General features: G+C 42.2%; 1 protein-coding gene across 1 annotated transcript in view; it reads right to left on the bottom strand.

Moving 5' to 3' along the window:
- The window catches only part of MYO15A (myosin XVA), a 143,790-nt gene extending 139,405 nt beyond the window's left edge, over positions 1-4,385 (bottom strand). The window contains 24 exon segments of the mRNA XM_043997758.1: positions 600-1,003; positions 1,114-1,240; positions 1,309-1,455; positions 1,507-1,634; positions 1,637-1,718; positions 1,997-2,644; positions 2,646-2,795; positions 2,834-2,918; positions 2,920-2,983; positions 2,986-3,070; positions 3,073-3,182; positions 3,185-3,258; positions 3,260-3,326; positions 3,329-3,370; positions 3,373-3,574; positions 3,576-3,649; positions 3,652-3,826; positions 3,829-3,953; positions 3,956-3,973; positions 3,976-4,009; positions 4,012-4,064; positions 4,067-4,200; positions 4,202-4,358; positions 4,361-4,385. Coding sequence (XP_043853693.1) covers positions 600-1,003; positions 1,114-1,240; positions 1,309-1,455; positions 1,507-1,634; positions 1,637-1,718; positions 1,997-2,644; positions 2,646-2,795; positions 2,834-2,918; positions 2,920-2,983; positions 2,986-3,070; positions 3,073-3,182; positions 3,185-3,258; positions 3,260-3,326; positions 3,329-3,370; positions 3,373-3,574; positions 3,576-3,649; positions 3,652-3,826; positions 3,829-3,953; positions 3,956-3,973; positions 3,976-4,009; positions 4,012-4,064; positions 4,067-4,200; positions 4,202-4,358; positions 4,361-4,385 — 3,210 coding nt within the window.
- Positions 4,386-19,851: the final 15,466 nt, after the last annotated feature.

Genomic DNA, 19,851 nt, shown 5'->3' with positions numbered 1-19,851 from the left:
TGGGAAGATAATTGGTACTGACATTGTCCCCATTTTACAGATGAGAAAAATGAGATTTGAGGGGCTAATGACTAAAGGCACACCATTAGTCTTTTTAGAACCAAGAACCCAGGTCTCCTGACTCTACAATCAGTGGACTTTCCGTGCTACCACAATGATGGGCTTTGTCAGTTTGAGCGGAACTTAAACGCATGGAGGACTACCGGGAGCTTCCTATCCTGGTCTGGAGAAGATGCCTCACACGGAAATAAGCTAAGCAGTTTGGGGGTTGCCTTCCCAAAGGAGGAAGAGGGAAACAGAGGGAGGGAAGGCTGACTGTTTCTTCACACCTGGAGCCTCCTTGAAGGTGTATGGGTCATCCCTTCTGCCCTCCAAACCCGGCCAAAGCCTCTTGCCCTCGTATATAAAAAGCATTAGGCTGGCTGCTAGGTGGCGCAGTGGATAAAGTACTGGCCCTGGATTCAGGAGGACCTGAGTTCAAATTCAACCTCAGACACTTTGACACATACTAGCTGTGTGACCCTGGGCAAGTCGCTTAACCCTCAGTGCCCTGCAAAAAAATAAATAAAAAAATTTAAAGCACTAGGAGCTTCACTTACCCGCTTCTTCCATCTCACTGGGCCTTCCTTCTCCCAGGGTGCCTTGAAGGCGTGGCACTGCAGGGGACATTTCACAAGATACGTAATGGGACAAAGGTCCCCGTGGGCATCCTGGGCCCATCGTCGGAAGGTCTCTGTTGACACGGAGACGCGCACCCAGTTGGACTTTGGCAGGCCTTGCGTCGGCCCCGTCGGTGGTCCAGTCTGTGTCTGCTGGGGCATCACAGACACTTGCTGGAAGGAGCTCATCTTCTGAACCCGAGGCAGAACAATCGCAAAGCGCCCGGGCCTCGATGGGCCTCGTTCTCTTTTCTCTCGGGCTCCAGCAGGTACTGTGGTAGGCGCTGACTGGACCAGTGACGTGGGTAGGGATGCCCACCTGCGCAGGCCTGGGCCACGCGGCACTAGGTGAGGCAGTCAGCGGGTAAGAGAAACTACTGCTTAGCGCCTTCCGCCCTGCATGAGACCCTTCTCAGAGACCCTGGGGGACAGAGAGATGGAGACAGGAGAGGACTTGGGGTGGGGACGGCGATGCCTTCCTCAGGTTTCGTGGGCTCTTCATTTGATGATTGATTCACCGAGCCGGGTCCAGGTTCTTCAAGCCTACCAAGGAGAAACACGGGCTGAGTCACTGGCCGTTCCTGGAAAACAGGAGAGGGAGGATGTGCAGGCCCAGGCACGGGAATGACCAACGTGCTGGTAGAAGGACCTGTGAAATGAGGATTGGTGGCCCACGTCTCTTGGAGAAGCCTCTCCGGCTGCCGGTCATGCCAGGCCAAGGGGATGGCGGGCGCTGGATTGGGGGAAGGTCCACGTCCCAGCTTGGTGCCATCGGGGGTGGGAACCAAGGTGGCGCCTGCCCTGCCTAGGGAGCGGCGGCTGCCTGTCTGGGAGGTCCATCGGGCACGGGCCCATCTCCACTCCAGGGGCCTGGAGGCGGCTGGGGAGGGACCCGGCGGCGTGACGACCTCTGGACTGGAAGATGCACCTGGGGTTTTACTGCCTTGGTCGGCCGCTCGCTGAGCCGGTTCCAGGGTGGGGAGGCTTCCTCGGCAGGTTAAGGGACCGGCGCCTCAGCTTCGGCCTGGTGGGGGAGAGGGAAGCCTCTGGCTTCCACCTCTAGGAGGGAGATGAGGGGACCCTAGTGTGGGGAATGAGGCCCGAAACGACTGAGTGATGGATTTGGGGACAGAGGTTCCCGGAGAGAGGGGTGACGTCTGGAGCCCTTGACCCCCAGAGGAGTGTGAGAAGGGGGGCCTTCTGGGCCGGGGCTATATATCATTGAAGAAGTGGAATGGATGGAAGCTGCGGGGAAGAGGGAGCCCTGCGCCGTGGAAACTCCTGAGGGATGGCTGTGGAGAGGGAGGGATGGGTCGTGATCCTCGGGGGATCCCAACAGGTCTCCAGGGGGCATCGCTCCCCTCCCAGAAGGCCCTGCGAAGCCAAGGGTGCCTGGTCTCCTCAGGATGACCGAATCGAGGGAGTAGGAGTCGGCGGCCTGCTTGGGGGTGGCCCAAACCACAGTGGATAGGATTAGCTTCAGGCTTCTGAAAATTGGATACGGATGGTGGTTCAATGAAGCTCCACCAACTGGACTGCGGCCTGAGGACAGGGTGTCCTGGGGGAGACCAAGGCCTCTGCCGCAGGGAGGGACCGTGGCGAGGGTGGCCCTTGGCGGAAGGATCCTTGAGGAGAGGAGCCGTAGGGAGAAGGTGGCTTGGCCCTGTTGAAAGGTTCGGTAAGAAAGACCAGAGGGATGATTTGACATCCGCATTCTCATTCTTCCTCTGAGGAGGCGGGGAGATGAAGATGTTCTTCTTGGAAGGCGCTGGGGACGGAGACAAGGGAGGCACGCTCTGGGAGTTGGTGGCGGTGCTCGTGGGGCCACGGAATTTCCTCAGGGTCACTGGTGTGGCGGGGTTGTCAGGATCCATGCCTGCCAGCTTATAGCCAAAGCGTTTGTAGGCCGCCTCCCTCACGGCTGGTCTCCTGAAAGATCCCGCACCCTTTTGGCGGGCACTGCCCCCGTATTTGGGGATGGGTTTCCTTTTCCGAAAGGGTTTTCTTTAAGAATCGGGCCAAGTGGACGTTGCTGGTGGAAGGGGCTGGCCTACCTCTCTGGGGAAGACCCAGGTCTCTCCTCAGCCTAAAGGCCGACAGGGCCCTTTGGACGTTTCGATCCCGTGGTACAGGAAGCTGGCATAGAAAAGGGAGGGAGGTACGGGGATAAAGGCATAGAGGACCGGTGGGTACCTGGTCTCCTCCCCTCGTCTTCCTCGTCCTCCTGCATCATCGGTGGTGAGTGGGATGTCCAGGAAGAGGCAGGGGCACATCCAATTTCTCTTGCCAAAAGATTATCACCTGGGGTCGGGGGAAGAGTCGGACTTCCTGATCAAGGACAATTTCGAGGTGGCCGACTACTCCTGCCCCTGCTGCTCAAAGAAGGTTGTGCTAGTTGGTTTGAAGGGTATTAACCCTTCTGCTGGATCCCCGGCTCTTCTTCTTGCTCACTCTCTTCCAGCTCCATGATGTCATCCATGTGGGGGTGGGCATAGGGATTATGGGGGGATGGGATGGGAGGTCCCAGGCATAGTCAAAGGGGGGTCCTTCAGGGTATGCAAAAGGGACCTCGGGGGGATAAATGGCGTCAGCTCCTCCCGGGGTAGTATCCCACCTCATTGTAAGGGCTGTAGGGATCCAAGTAATAGTTGTAAGGATATGTGGCTCTTCGTAGCCATCATAGTAACTGTAGGGTGAGTACCCAAAGGGAGAGCATAAGGTGGGGAGTAGTCATCATAGCCATAGCCAAAGCTATAGGGAAGGTAGAGACTATCCCCATAGTACTCGTCAGCATAGTAATCATCACCGTAGTAACCAGGACCATAGAAATCGTGGTCGTAGTAATCACTGTCATAGTATTCATCATCATAATATTCATAAGGGTCTCGCACGGGGTACCCATAGTAATATTCGCCCATATTCGGGCCACTCTGAGGTGTAATAGCCCCAGGGTGAGCGATACTGTTCTTCGTATTCATGGAGAGACTGCGGTCATAATAATCATCCCCCTCGCGGTAGTAGTCATAGTATTCCCCCAAGTCCTGGAAGCCCTCCAGTCCATAGAGCGACTTCCTCGAGCCAGACTGATGGAAGGGCTCGTCTGTCTCAAAGGGAAGGAAGCCGATGTTTTCTCCTGACTCGTACAAGCTTCGGCCTCTGGGGAACCTCCCTCAGCCTCCCCTCTCGCCCTCAGGATGTCAGCCCCGGAAGGGAAGGGAAGCTTTTGAGAACCGAAGCGAGAGCTAGAGCGGTTCAGCCAGGCATCCAAGGAGGCCTGCTCACTTCCCGATTCTCCGCCTTCTTGATGAGGAACCTTTTGTCAACCAGTTGATGGAGGTGGATTCTTTGCTCCAGCACCCTGGGCTCGGGGCTTTAGCTTCCCTCGGCCTCTCTTGCCAGGAAACGGATCACCATGAAGGATGGCTTCTTCTCCTTCATCGCCTTCTTCCTCTTGCCCTCCCGCATCTGCGTCATCACTTGGAGGTGGATTGCAGCACCGGTCTTGGCCTTCTTCTTCCTCTTGGTCTTCTGTGACCTCTGTGAGACTCCATACGAAGTGTGAGGCACTCCTGAACTGACCCTTCTTGGATATCTTTGGTGTCCTATCCCGGAAGCCCATAAAGAGCCTAGAGTTACCTTTGAGGCTTCTTTTGGGTTTCTCTGGTTCAGGAGGCTTCTTCCCCTTCTTCTTCTTCTTCCCTTGTCTTCTTCCTCATCTTTGGCCATGGTTGCCTCCCCTTCCTAGTCAGGTCTGGCAAAAAATACACTGGGTTGTAGCACTTGGCTTGGGGTTAAGGAGTGGTCTCTGTCCCTCCACACTCAACCGAGGACACTCAGAGTATAGCAGAGGTGCAGCTCGGACAGGGACCTGACTGGGCTGAGGAACTTTGCCTGCCTGTGGAGGAATACACAAGTACTGCTACTAGGGAGGGTGCCAAGCATAATCTATACATAATTGATTTCTTGAAGACTTCTCCCTTCTCCCGCCTCAAGCCCTAACCGCCTTGGATTTAACCTTCAAGCAGGGCTTGGAAATAGGTAGAGTGTCATTTACAGGGGAAGGGCTAGAGTCCAAGGGAGCCTCAACTTACTCTGGCTTGACCTCAGTTCTCTTTTCAATCACCAGGGGACTGCTGCCTTGTGGGGTCTCAAATGAGATATGCAATCTTCCTTGCTATTGGGCACTGCTTCAGCAAAGATCCCGAAGTTCCCCTTGCCACTGCCGGCTAAAGAAGTATTCATTTTCTTTGTCCATCTAGGATATTATACACACGCATATATACTTATACATACATATATCCACACATACTACTATATGTATTTACACACACACACAACTGGTTAAAGAAGTATTCCTTTTCTTTGTCCATCCAGGATATTTATACACACACACATATACACACACCACACTACTATATGTATATACACACACACACACAACTGGTTAAAGAAGTACTCCTTTCTATGTCCATCCAGGACATTATACAGACATACACACACACACACACACATAGGTATGTACATATATGTATATGTGCATATATACAAACACATGCACTACTGGTTAAAAAAAACTATCTTTTTTCTACCCAGGAGATATATGTATGTATATGTATGCATGTTATAAGTATGGGTATAGATATAGGCATAGGTACTATATATAGGTATATGATATGTATGTGTATATGATCATGAATATGTGTGTGTATACACACACAACACATTATCTCACAGCTCAGAATCATGAAAGCATTTCCCAGTATCATATCTGGGGCAACCTATCAGGATTCCCAGAGGCCGAGCAAGGGAAAAGGAAGGAGCCAAGGGGAAGAAGAGACAGAAAAGGCAAATGGTCTCAGGAATAAGCTACTAGGTAGGTAATTGAATCTCCTTGCCTCCTTGAGAACGTGAATAATGCAACAGACAGAACCTCTGAGCCACCAAATGTCTTAGGAGCCCAGACAAGATAGAAACATAATCCACAAAACTCCAACTATGGGCCTTCCTTGCAGATCAGAGAACGGAGGTATGTCAGGACCCCTTCATCCTTTATCACGTACAAGGATGAACTAAGAGATCCTAAAGTATCCCTGACCCAAAGTAATCTTCTCATTGGTCACACTCTTCCAGAAATTGGAATTTCCACCAATAATACCTCCTTGGCAGGTGGAGGAAAATATTTCTTTTAGCGATGCTAAGCTCTATGCAAACCTTAAAGCACTGTATAAATACTAGATGTTATTATTATTTAATGTAATATGCAAATTTTACTTAGTTAAGGCCTTAGGCTAATAAATTAATCTTTGTGTGATAATAGTCATAGCCCCACACTGTGAGCCAGGAGACCTGTGTTCTTGACTCACTGTTTCAGTAACTTGATGTAGGACTTCAGTGAGTCACTTCTGTCAGAATCTCAGTTTTCTCATTTGTAAAAGAAAAGGTTTAAACTAATTCAACATTGGGTCCCTTTCAGCCCCATCAAGCTGTAATTCTTATGTGCTAGTTTATACTAAAATGTGAGTAACTGATATTAGTTTAGTGTGTTTGCTTCTCCTTGTCATATACATAGATGTGTAATATTCATATAAATATTAGTAGTTTCGAATATTAGTATTAGTAGTATTATAGTATTCTTAACATTAGTAGTTTCTGAAATAAGCCTGACAGAGTTCTAAGGTAGTACCTGCTCATTTAAATGATGGACAAGCTGTAGAATTCTGGAGTGGATGGAGATAACAAAATTGTCTGGTGATCTATATTTGAAGACTTGAAGAACTGTAAAACGTTTAGGTTAATAACTGGGGGAATTGTACAACAGAACTGTTCTATGATTATGGATATACATAATCTTTGTTAATTGTTCAGTCATTTCAGTCCTGTCTAACTCTTTGTGATTCTACCTGGGGTTTTCTTGGCAAGACTAATGCAGTGGTCTGACATTTCCTTCTCCAGCTCCTTTTACAGATGAGGAAACTGAGGCAAACAGGGTTAAGTGACTTGTCCAGGGCCGCACAGCTAGTAAGTGTCTGAGGTCAGATTTGAATTCAGGGAAATAGTCTTCCTGACTTCAGCCACATTGTGCACCTAGCTGTCCCACACATAATTTACCTGTTCATGGAGAATGAATCTTGGTTTTCTAAGTATAATCTTAGTTCCTAAGCATAAGCTAAGGTGGATCATTGCAGAAAGGAGCCAGGGTCAGAATTACAAAAAGATAAGAGTGGTGAAAGACATTTCAGAACTTCGATAAAAGGAACATAACACTCTCTGTAGCATCACTTGCTGTCCTTGCGGTTGGTTGGCTGATGAGTGCCACCTGGTGCTAAGAGGTAGCCTATATATACTTTCTATTATGATTGGCCAATGAGAAGAAGAAAAGAGAAGACAGGGAAATAAGGTTTTTGCCTTGTCACCTGTAGTTGATAAGAGGTGATGGAGAAGACGGAATCTATAAAGGAGTAGAGTTAAGACTTTTTGCCAACGATTAGGAAAAGGTCATCACCTTTTCCTAAAAAAATTTAGCATAACTTCAAATGAAGGTGTTATTAAGACTGAAACTGGAAGTGATGGATACTATAGTTGCTATTGATTAGCTTGGAAACAGACAATCAGAGAAGAGACCCATCAATATTGACTAGTATGACTGAGATGTTCACCTGGTGAGGGGGTTAGTTAGGCACAATATGGATCAACTTGGTTTACCTGTGGAAGTTCCACCAAATAATTGTTATGTACAGTTCCTAAGACAAAGAGGACATGGCCAGTGCATGTTCCCAAAGTTGTGATCTGTATTGACCACATGAGTTTTACCTTTTCATATATTTCCCTGTCAAATTTCTGTAAGTATATAACTACTCTTCCATATATAAACTGAATACATTGGTGAGGAAATGTAATGTGCATGGACTGTAATATATTTAAATGTTCCTGCATTCGATTTATGAGTGTACTTGTGATATTATTATATTGCTTTCACCTTATTTTTAGTAAATTGTTGCATTTAAGACCCTAACATGTTAAACAAACCCAATGTAATAAAAATTAGAAGAGAAATAGGTAACTAGAAAAAAAGATCTTTGCAGAAATTTCTTAGATAAAGTTCTCACATTCAAGTTATATAAATACTTGATCCAAATTTATAAGCTCGAGAGCCAAATCTTCAATGATAATATGAACAAGTAGTTTTCAAAGATGGAAGTCCAATCTATGAACAACCATATGAAAAAAATGCTCCAAATCATGAATAATTAGAAAAACACATACTAATGCAACTAGGAATCCTGTTGTTATTGTTGTTCAGTTGTTTATTCACTCATGCAACCTCGTTTGGAGTTTCTTGGCAAAGATACTGGGGTGTTTTGCCATTTCCTTTCCCAGCTCATCTGATAGATAAGGAAACTGAGGCAAACAGAGTCAAGTCACTCGCCCAGGGGCACATGGCTGGTAATGTCTGAAGAAGGATTTTAATTCAGGAAGATGAGTCTTCCTGACTTCAGGCCTGGTGCTCCATCCACTGTGTCACCTAGCCACCCACCTACACTTATCAGATTGGCAAAGAGGAAAATGACAAATGTCGGAAGGGTTGTAGAAACACAGACATACTATAATGCATTGTAGTAGGAAGGGGAAGGGGAAGGGAAAGGAGAAATCCAATATGTTCCAGACACTTTACAACATATCTCATTTACTCCTCCACAGCAACCCTTTTTAGTAGGTGCTATAAGGAGCCCCATTTTATAGTTGAGAAAGATAACTTCAAGAGGTTTGTATCAGCCTCTCAGAAGATTATAATAGTAATCAAAAAAGATGCTGAATCTTCTTTAAGTTGTTCTATTGATGTATACTCTGAGTCTTATATGTTTAATATTCCTCTTGTGTGTAGGAAATAAATTGTGTCCATACATGTTTTACAATATATACCAAGTGCTTTTTTTCTCCCCTTATTTGAGGTAACCTTAAACTTTGAGTAATCTGTCCTTGCAACACTGTAGGTGATGATTAGAGGGGTAGAGAGTTTAAGAAGCTGAAGAATGTGAGAGTAGGGAGTCTACTCTTCTCATTAGAAGCCATACTCTTTACAGAAATTAACACACTCCAAACCTTATTTCTGGATACAAAATGAGGACTGTGATTTACCCCAGAGGCAATTTCTCAGTTTTAGGTTTCTACATTGCAAAGAAGCAAGAATCGTATTTAATTTATTTATTCATTCATTCATTTATTGGTAAGGCAATTGGGGTTAAGTGACTTGCCAGGGTCACACAGCTAGTAAGTGTCAAGTGTCTGAGGCCAGATTTGAACTCCGGTCCTCCTGAATCCAGGGCTGGTGCTCTATCTACTTTGCTACCTAGCTGCCCGAAGCACAGGAATCTTGAAGTGACCAATTAATTATCTATGAGAAGTCTGTAAGAAGACAGAGTTTAACTGTCATTCTGGAGATATCTTAACTTTGATGACTAGAGAAAGACAGATAAAGAAACTAAGAGAACTTAATACTTTAGAGAACTGGATTTAACTCTTCTGTGAAGAAACATAAAGAGAATTCTTGAGCAAGAGACATTGAGAGAACGAATGGTAGGACTGGTTCCAGAATTGAGAAGTCAGAAGTTATAATGATAGTTAATGAGACTTATGCTATGCTATTTCTCACAGGGACATATTGGAATAATTATGTATACCTTGTTTGTTACATGTTTATAAATAGCATATCCAGTACCTTGATTTGTATTTAAGTCTAGGCAATTTAGAGAGGTGGTGTTGACGATCTTATATTTGTCTATGTATGTATAGATATATACACAAATATATATGTGCAGAGAGAGAGAAGTCACTTTAAAAATTATTTTGGCAATTGTATGGAGGATGATTACAGTGGACAGATGAGGCAGGGATACAAATTGGGGGGGGGACTTATCTCCCACCATCTCAGGTGATGAAATCACAGAAGGTAATGTGCAAATAACAGAAACAATGAGATTATAAGCCATAGATTTAGAGCTGGGGGGGGGGGTGTTACAGGTCATAAAGTCCAACCTCCTCATTTTAAAGATAAGGAAATTGAAGCCTAGATCAGTTAGTGACTTATGTGGGATCACATAGCTACTGAATATCTGAAGCAGAATTTGAATCTAGGGCTTCTTGACTCTAAATCCTGCCCTTTATACCCTAAAGAAAGTGCAAAGCTACACTTTGTAGAAGCTGTGTAGCCTTAATGAGTTGTAAAGGTTTATAGTCAAATTAGATGGAATTAGAGGGTGACTAGCCATTAGCTGGGGGCAGCTAGGTGATGGAGAGCACTGGGCCTGGAGTCAGGAAGACTCATCTTCCTGAGATCAAACCTAACCTCACACTAACTGTGTGACCCTGGGCAAGTCACTTAACCAGGTTGCCTCAGTTTCCTCATCTGTAAAGTGAGCTGGAGAAAGAAATGGGAAACCTCTCTAGTAAACAAGTGAACAACAAGTCTAGCAATAGTGGAGCAATAGAGGACAAATTGGGTAAGGCCTTGAGTTGAATAGTTGATTTACCTTCCAAACAGCTACTTTGAACCTGGTCAGAGCTGAGTGTGCCATTTTGTATACAATATAATAATTTATTATTATATACACACAAGAATAATAGTAACAATTCACATTTGTGTCTACATTCTCTTCACAAGGTTAATTGTTTTGGGGATAAAATGCTTTAAGTACATTATTTTTATCAATTTGAGCCTCACAACAACCCTGAGGTATATATAATACAAGTAATATTATCCCCAACTACTGACAAGTAAATGAGGCTCAGAGTAAATTGAAATAATTTGTACCAGGTCACATAGAAGCAGAGCCTGAATTTAAATTCAAGTCTTTCGATTACAAGTCTAGTGTTCTTTCTACTCCTCTCTTCCAACATTTAAACAATATATGACAGATTATGCTCTACGTGGACTGGTCTCTATTGAAGCCACTAGGTGGCAGCATGTAGATAGAGTGCTAGGCCTGGAAAATGGCCTTCTTCCGTACTAGATTTGTAACTCTGGGCAAGACACTTAACCTCTGTTTGCCTCGGTTTCCCCAACTGTTAAAATGGACATAATAATATTTCATTTGAGAATAAAAAGGAACATCATTTGTAAAATCCTTAGTACAATGTCTGGCACATAAAATGTTTCTTCCTTTCCCTTTAGCTAATATCAGAACAGTAAGTAAATTTGTATACTGTTCTTCTGTTCATCCTTCTATTCTCAAGGCCAATTGTTTTCTTTCTTTTTTTTTTAGTGAGGCAATTGGGGTTAAGTGACTTGCCCAGTGTCACACAGCTAGCTAGTAAGTGTCAAGTTGTTGAGGTCGGATTTGAACTCAGGTCCTCCTGAATCCTGGGCTGGTGCTTTATCTACTGCACCACCTAGTTGCCCCCTATTTCTATCATTCTAATCAACCTACTATATACTAGTAGCTGTAAAGGATTCAGAAGTCTAAGGCACAATTCCAACCTTCGACACTGTCTAGGTAGGGAAATGAGACCAAGGCCTATGAAAGCACTAGAGAATAATTTAAATTCTAACACCTCTCGACGTCTTGGTCCACTTCAAGAAATAAAGGACAGGGGCAGCTAGGTGGTGCAGTGGATAAAGCACCAAGCCCTGGATTCAGAAGGACCTAAGTTCAAATCTGGGCCTCAGAACTGACACTTACTAGCTGTGTGACCCTGGGCAAGTCACTTAATCCTCATTGCCCAGGGAAAAAAAAAGGACACACAACAAGTTCTAACATATGAGTAGTTCCCACAATAAGTGCCAAGGAGTTTAGAGATAGTAGTATTAATGAGGTCTGGATTAGTCAGAAAAAAAAGTTTATGAAGGACAATAGAAATCTGTTTTGCATGGCTTTACATGTATAATGGTATCACAATCATTTGTCTTCTCAATGAGTTGGGGAGGGGTTGGAGGGAAGGAGAGAATTTGAACTTGAAATTTTTCAAAATGAATGTTAAATAAAGTTATTATGGAAGAGGTTGGGCTTGAGCTGGGTCCTGAAGGAGTCATTTATTCACACTTTCAAAAAAAGTTCATAAAACGCCTATTAGGTGCAAGGCTCTATGATAGGTTTAGTAGGTACATACAAAGATGGAAAATAACATAGTACCTTCCCTCAAGATCTTTACAATCCACTAAGGAGAACATGAAGTGATAAAATGTTCATCGTACAGCCCATGAAATAGATCAAAATCCCAAATGTCTCACAGTCTTGTCTACCTCCTTTCTGCTCCTGCAGGGACTCAGTGGATGGAAGAAAATTGGGGCAAAAGGAGCTGAGAATCACAGTTTTATGACAATATAAAACATTAATTTAATGTTGGAACTTTTAAGGTAAAGTCTTCCTCAATGTCCAAGAAAAGAATACATTACCAGAGGAAATGAATCCTAACCACAATGTTATTCTTATTTTAAAATGATCTAGAAGGGGCAGCTAGGTGGCACAGTGGGCAAAGCACTGGCCCTGATTCAGGAGGACCTGCGTTCAAATCTACCCTCAGACACTTGACACTCACTAGCTCTGTGACCCTGGACAAGTCACTTAACCCTCAATGCCCCACAAAAAAAAAAAAAGGCAAATAAAGGAAGCTGACTGAGTGGGTTTTATTATACACCCAAAGAAAACAAGAAGCAGCATTCCATGAAATGCTTGGTTATCCTCACTCAACAGTGCCATAGTGAGCAGAAGCAAAAGTATTACCATTAAAATAACTGCAACTTATAGACTAAGATCTGTTGCTGAGTGTAAGGGGTGGAATTCCACCTCTAACAAGATGTTCTGTGCCCTGATATCTTTAATTGAATTGTAGAATTAACCAAAATGAAATGTAATAATAGCTAGGCATTTATATAATACTTTAAAGTCTGCAAAGCTCTTTACAGATATTATCTTATTTTACAACAACTGTGGGAGGTGCTATCTATTCCCTGTTTTACAGATAGGGAAACTGAGGCAGCAGCCAAATGACTTGCTCAGAATTATACAATTAAAGGTATCTGAAACCAGGTTTGAACTTAGTTCTTGATGATGCCGGTCTGAGCTCTGTTCCTTTCACTTCCACCCTAAATTCAGGGCAGCTAGGTGACAACAGTGGATAGAGCACTGGGCCCTGGATTCAGGAAGACCTGAGTTCAAATCCAGCCTCAGACACTTGACATTACCTCACTATGTGACCCTGGCAAGTCACTTAACCCTCATTGCCCTGCAAAAACAAACGAACAAAAACCAGAAAACAAATAAAATGTGAACCTCTTTGATTGGGCCAAGAAAGGGAAAAAAATTATTGGCTAACTGAACAAACTAACTAGGCCTGTGGGAGCTTAAAATAGCAGAAGGGGCCAACCCAGATGGTGAAGATTTCATGTCAGGTGTAGAAGATTCCAGTTTAACCGACTGGTAGGTCCAACCTCATCAGTTTAAATACACTCAAACAATAAAAACTGGAAATGGAAAAGGGTAAGGGGCATTGACTCTATTGACTTTTGGGAGGAATGGGAAATCTAAGTCTATAATTTCATGGGTATAAAGAACTCCCTGAAGAGGAATTTTCATCCACTAAGCAGATAAGCACCTGATCTACAATTTATAGGGTTAACAAGTTACCTAGAATAGCTATGTCAAACTCAAATAGAAAGGGATCTATCACAGCATATTGCTTGGGAAACCACAAATTAATATTATCTATGCGATATTGTATTTTAAAATTTATTTGTTCAACATTTCCCAATACATTTTTTTTTTAAATCTGGTTTGGAATTTCACAGTGTAAATGTGATACCACTGATCTAGAGCAATGCAGAATTAAGTGACTTGCTCAGAATACCACAGCTAATATGTGTCACAGGCAGGAGTTACAGTGTCTTCCTCTAATGTCACTGGCTAAAATCCTCATGGATTGTGTTCTTGACAGTTGGGTACCTGTGACTAGCACCCCAGTTTTCATTTATCTACTTAATATGAATTAGCTTTTAATAATTTTTTTTTAAATAGACACAACTAATGTACAAACATTTTCCCCAACACCTTGCTTGTGGCCACAGACCTCAGAGAGTGCACTCAGACATTGAACAGTTACTACAATGACATTGGTCCCACCAAGTTCCCATTCATGTGAGGCATGGCTACCAGCTGCGTCTTCCTCTTTGCTATCACTGGGCATGAACCACAACAGTTCTTGTACCCTGGGACATCTACAGACAAAGAGGCTGACACTGACCACATGATTAGCAGACTAGAAGTACAGACTGTTTGCATTGTTTCACACCTAGCCAAGATACTTCCATTACACACATCATGGTTCTCTTAGATGGAGGGCTACCAGACTCTCCCACATGAGAAGTAGCAGCAGAGGCATTATCTATTACATGTATGTCAAGTTTGTACAGACATTATTTCTGACTTTGTCCTTTGTAGTGCCATTTCAGCTTCCTTATGTGGCACACTAGAGACCAAATTGTTAAATTTCCAAATGTGCTCATTCCTGTGATGATGAAAAATAGAATAACCAAATTGTTCCATTTGCCTATTGTTGTTGTCATCTTTGGTGGTGGCGATGTGTGTGTGTGTGTGTGGTGTGTGTGTGTGTGTTCCACCAGTTTCATCTATGAGTATATTCTTGAGGTTATGTGACTTAATTGGGTCTCATGACAATTTTTTTGGTTTGTTTTGACTTGTTTTTGCTTCCACAGTTTTTCATTGCTTTATGAAGTAATATTGCTCACAAATCTCAGTCAACAGCCTCCTTAAAAGTTTACAAATGCTATTTTGAGGTTTTTCGTCATTGCTCTGATTTTTCTCTTATAACATGACTAACACAGAAATATATTTAATGTTATTATATATATATATATATAACCTATATCAGATTACCTGCTGTCTAGGGGAGGGGGAGGGAGGGGAGGGAGGGAGAAAAATCTGAATTGGAAAGCTTGTATAAACAAAAGTTGAGAACTATCTTTACATGTAACAGGAAAAGAAATAAACAAAATACTTTATTATCAAAAAAAAATTTTTTTAAGTTTACAAATGATACCTCTCTGTCTGATATTTCCTTTTAGTATGTAGATGACCCAATGTTCTTAAAAGCTACACCAAGGGATATGTCTGTGACAGGTTTTAATTTGCATGAAAGATTTCTATTACAGGGGGCAGCTAAGTGGCACAGTGGATAAGCACTGGCCCTGAATTCAGGAGGACCTGAGTTCAAATCCAGCCTTAGACACTTGACACTTACTAGCTGTGTGACCCTGGACTAGTCACTTAACCTTCATTGCCCCACCAGAAAAAAAAAAGATTTCTATTACAGTTTCAGTGACAGAAAGTTGTCTGAAGGCCAACAGAGAAAGTATGAAGAAGTTCATTAAACAGTAACTTGACAGTTAAGCAATGCATTATTTGGTCATGGAATCCATAAAACATAGGGAAATAAAGTCTTCTACAATCCTTTTCTACTCTCACAATGATGGTAGTGGACTGGTGAAAAGATGAACAAAGGATGCTAAGAATCACAAGGCTTTTAGGCCTTCTAGAAACATTTTCTTTGTTTGGCAACCAAAATAAAGGTAATTTTTTTATAGAGGGCATAAAAAACTGCATAATTTTCTGATCGATGTAACCATCAACCATGACTGCAGAAGATCAAAGATAAAGTATGGTACCAACCTCCTGAAAGAAAGGTGATGGAGGGGCAGCTAGGTAACACAGTGGATAGAGCACCAGCCCTGGATTCAGGAGGACCAGAGTCAAATCCAGTCTCAGACACTTAACACTTACTAGTTCTGTGACCGTAGGCAAGTCACTTAACCCCAATTGCCTCACCAAAAAACAAACAAACAAACAAACAAAAAATATGGGGCAGCTAGATGGCGCAGTGGATAGAGCACCAGCCCTGGATTCAGGAGGACCTGAGTTCAAATCTGCCCTCAGACACTTAACACTTACTGTGTGACCCTAGGCAAGTCACTTACCCCAATTGCCCTCACCAAAAAAGAAAGAAAGAAAGGAAGAAAGGTGCTGGAATCAAAATGGACATGGCCAACATGGGAATTTGTTTTTCTTGACTTTGCATATTTATTACCAGGGTTTTGTTTTGTTTTTCTCTTTTTTCAACAAAGGGGGAAAATGGGAATGAGAAAAAAATAAATGCTTGTTAATTTAAAAATACAATATAATTAAAAAAACAAATATATGATATAAAACCACCTCAATAGGCTAAAGCAGAGGTGTCAAATTCAGGACTAGCATCATGAGGTGGCCTGTGTGGCTGAAATCAGATCAAATGTAATTGGGGAAAGTTTGACAAAATAAAATTTTAAAAACACTACAACATAGATAATGTAAATTTGGGTTTTCTAATTCAACCATGAAGCCGATAGGGATCTACATGTCCTGTTTATACACCAGGGGGCAGCTATGTGGCACAGTGGATAAAGTACTGGCTTGGATTTCAGGAGGACCTGAGTTCAAATCTGGCCTCAGACACTTGACACTTACTAGCTGTGTGACCCTGGGCAAATCACTTAACCCTTATTGCCACCCACACACACACACACAAAAAAAGAATTATAAGCCAGAAGTAGACTAGAATCTATTCTCAAGGAGATGTACAATTAGAAAATGAGGAGAATTGGTCATGTGATGAAGAGTGAGGAATACAGATCTGCAGCCTGTGGGTTCCATTGGTACCCATATAATGTCAAGAGATCTAAGTAAATGTCCCTTTGGATGTTTTTCAGGAGGATAAGGACAAGGTCATACACAAAAGAAGGTGTGGATGATTTGGGATTGTACTTTTAAAGACATCTGCAACCAGGAGATCCAGTTCAGTCAAAAGTGTCAAAGCAAGTATAAACATGACCTTATCTGTAGGCACATAAATGTGAGCTATCAGTACGATGATTGCCTGGAGGTGGTATTCTACTGTACTTACTATGTATTTGTTATATTTTCTTTTCTGTTTTTTCTTTCTTTTTTTATTTTAAAGTTAAGTGTGGGGAGGAGGCTAGGTGGTGCAGTGGATAAAGCACCAGCCCTGGATTCAGGAGGACCTGAGTTCAATCCGGCCTCAGACACTTGACATTACTAGCTGTATGTGAACCTGGGCAAGTCACTAACCCCCAATTGCCCTGCCAAAAAAAAAAAAAGTTTAAGTGGAGAAGTTGATGGAAACTCTAAATCAACTACTATGAAAAAACCCAAAGTTTACTCTCAGAAAAACTGAATCACATTAGTATTGCTATTTTCATGATGTACAAATTCAGAAGGGGAAAAAAAAGGAATTTTCAGCTAAAAGGAAGCCTGATCACTTGACACTTACTAGCTATGTGACCCTGGGCAAGTCACTTGACCCCCATTGCCCTACAAAAAAAAAAAAAAGGAATCCTGGCTCCAACATTCTCCCTGGAAAGGCAAAAAACAACAACAAAGGAGCCAATCAAAGTTGGTTTTATGCCCCCACTAAAACAAGAAACATTTCATAAGACTCTTGGTTATCTCCCTTGAAATGCTTAAGATGAGCATGTACAAAACGAATATAAAGCATGAGTTACAGTTTATCCAACATCTGTCACAGGAGATAAAAAAGTGAAGAAATTCTATGAAGAACTTGACAAAAGTCTCCAAATTCAGTTAATATGGTATCATGATAATTGGTACCTCCAGTGGAGAGAATGAGGAAAATAATGTTGAAAATGATTTTGTCCCAAATCACACCAAAATCTTTATAGCAGCATTTTTTAGTGATATCAAATAATTAGGAACAAAGTAGATGCTTATAATTGGGGGATCGCTAAACAATTGCAGAATGGGAATGTAAAGGAATATACTGTGCTCTAAGAAATAATGAGTAAAGAAATGAAATGGATGAGTGTGATGAAATACAGAAAAACATGGAAAGATTTATATGAACTGATGCAGAGTGAAGAAAGCAGAGCAAATGAATCAATATACACAATGACTCCAATAATGTAAATGGAAAGAACTACCAAAAAAATCAAAAGTGAATGTTGCAAGGGGCAGCTAGATGGCACAGTGGATAGAGCAAAGGTCCTGGAGTCAGGAGGACCTGAGTTCAAATCCGGTCTCAGACAACTTAACACTTACTGGCTGTGTGACCCTGGGCAAGTCACAACCCCAATTGCCTCACCAAAAAAAAAAAAAAAAAAGTTATGAAAAGCGAATGTTGCAAAATTACAAAGAACAATTAAGACTAAAAAGAAGAGATATGGAAAAAAAACAACCCCACACATTTGCAGGGATGAAAGGTTCACAAGTGTTGTTCAGTGCACATATTTTCAGACTTTTTCATTTTTCATCAATTATGCTTCTTTTTCTTCTTTTTGTCCCACTGTTAAAGATATTATTTGTTGCAAATTAAAGCAACTCTGAGTTACCACCTCACACCTATCAGATGGCTAAATATGACAAAAAAGGAAAATGACAACTGTTGGAGAGAATGTGGGAAAACTGAGACATTAATGCACCATTGGTGGAGTTGTGAAACTGATCCAACCATTCTGGAGAGCAATTTGAATTATGCCCAAAGAGCTATAAAATTGTTCATACTCTTTGATCCAGTAATACGACCACTAGGTTTGTATCCCAAAAACATCAAAAAAAAAGGAAAAGGACCTATTTTTACAAAATATTATAGCAGCTCTTTTTGTGGTGGCTAAAAAATTAGAAATTGAAGGTATGCCTATCACCTGGGGAATGGCTAAACAAACTGTGGTTATGGTTGTGATGAAATATTGTACTATAAGAAATGACAAGCAGGATAGAAAAACCTGGAAAGACTTACATAAACTGATGCAAAGTGAAATGAGCAGAACTAGTAGAACATTGTACATAATAACAGCAATATTGTTTGATGAAGAATTGTGAATGACTTAGCTATTCTCAGCAATACAATGATCCAAGAGAATCCCAAAGGACTAATGATGAAGCATACTATCCGCCTACAGAGAAAGAACTGATATTGTTTAAATACACACTAAAGCATGTTATTTTCACTCATTCTTTTTTTATTTGTCTTCTTGTAAGAATGACTAATATGGAAATGTTTTACAAAATTACACTTTAATAACATCTGATTACTTACAAATCAGGGAGGGGGAAGGTGAATGAGGAAGGGAGGAATATAATTTAAAACATCAAAACTTTAAAAAACCCAAATGTTAAAAATTGTATTAACATGTAATTGAGTAAAGAATAAAATAACATACATTACAATATTTGTTATGTGGGATGGCTCTCTGGAAGAGGGGAATGGAGAGATTCTGGTGGAACTTTTGGCAATGGAAAAAAAGACAATAAAAAATTCATTTAATAGAAAGAAAAATATACTTTTGGATAAAAAGTTAGAGACAAAGACTTATACATGACACAGAAGCTCCATACCCACATAGATTCTGATACTAAATAACTTCAGTGTGTACAGGTTTGCAAGAGGACCATTATCTAGCAGGATCCCCTCTCTCTGCACCCATTTGGGTTAGGCTAGCTTTTTCCCTAAAAGTAGGGTAGTGGGGGGTTGTGAGAAATAATGGGATTTGGCAGATACTCAAAGGCTCACCTGGAGATTAATCTAAACTGATTGAATTAAGTGGGAGTGATTGACTTTGCTGATTAGCCTACTTCAAGTTAATTAGATTGTAACCACACTTGGCTAGCCCTTAAGAAGGTATTGTTCTCAGAAGCTAAGGACTTTGAACTCAACTCCAGACCACCTTCAAGTCCCATGAACCAATGGATTTGGATGACGCCTATCAATTGGTTTGAAGCAGTGTGGAAGGACCACCTCTGCTCCAGACCTATAAAAAGCTTCCACACTCAGTTTGAGAAGAGTTCCTGGTTGAAGCAGGCTCCTGGCAAAGGGCTTGAAGAAACCAGACCAGACTGAAACTCTAGGCTAGATAGGCCTTATCTTAACTTTCTGAACTCCACGCGAATACCTGGTATTCTTTAATAAATGCTTTGTGGGTAGGGGCAGCTAGGGTGGCACAGTGGATAAAGCACCGTCCTGGAGTCAGGAGTACCTGAGTTCAAATCCGGCCTCAGACACTTGATACTTACTAGCTGTGTGACCCTGGGCAAGTCACTTAACCCCCATTGCCCCACAAAAAAAACCCAAAATAAAAATAAATGCTATGGCCAAAGAGTGGTGCTAAAGCTTCTAA

Source organism: Dromiciops gliroides, chromosome 1 (assembly GCF_019393635.1).
Source record: "Dromiciops gliroides isolate mDroGli1 chromosome 1, mDroGli1.pri, whole genome shotgun sequence".
Classification (NCBI taxonomy): Eukaryota; Metazoa; Chordata; class Mammalia; order Microbiotheria; family Microbiotheriidae; genus Dromiciops; species Dromiciops gliroides.
This window is presented reverse-complemented; position numbering and strand designations above follow the sequence as displayed.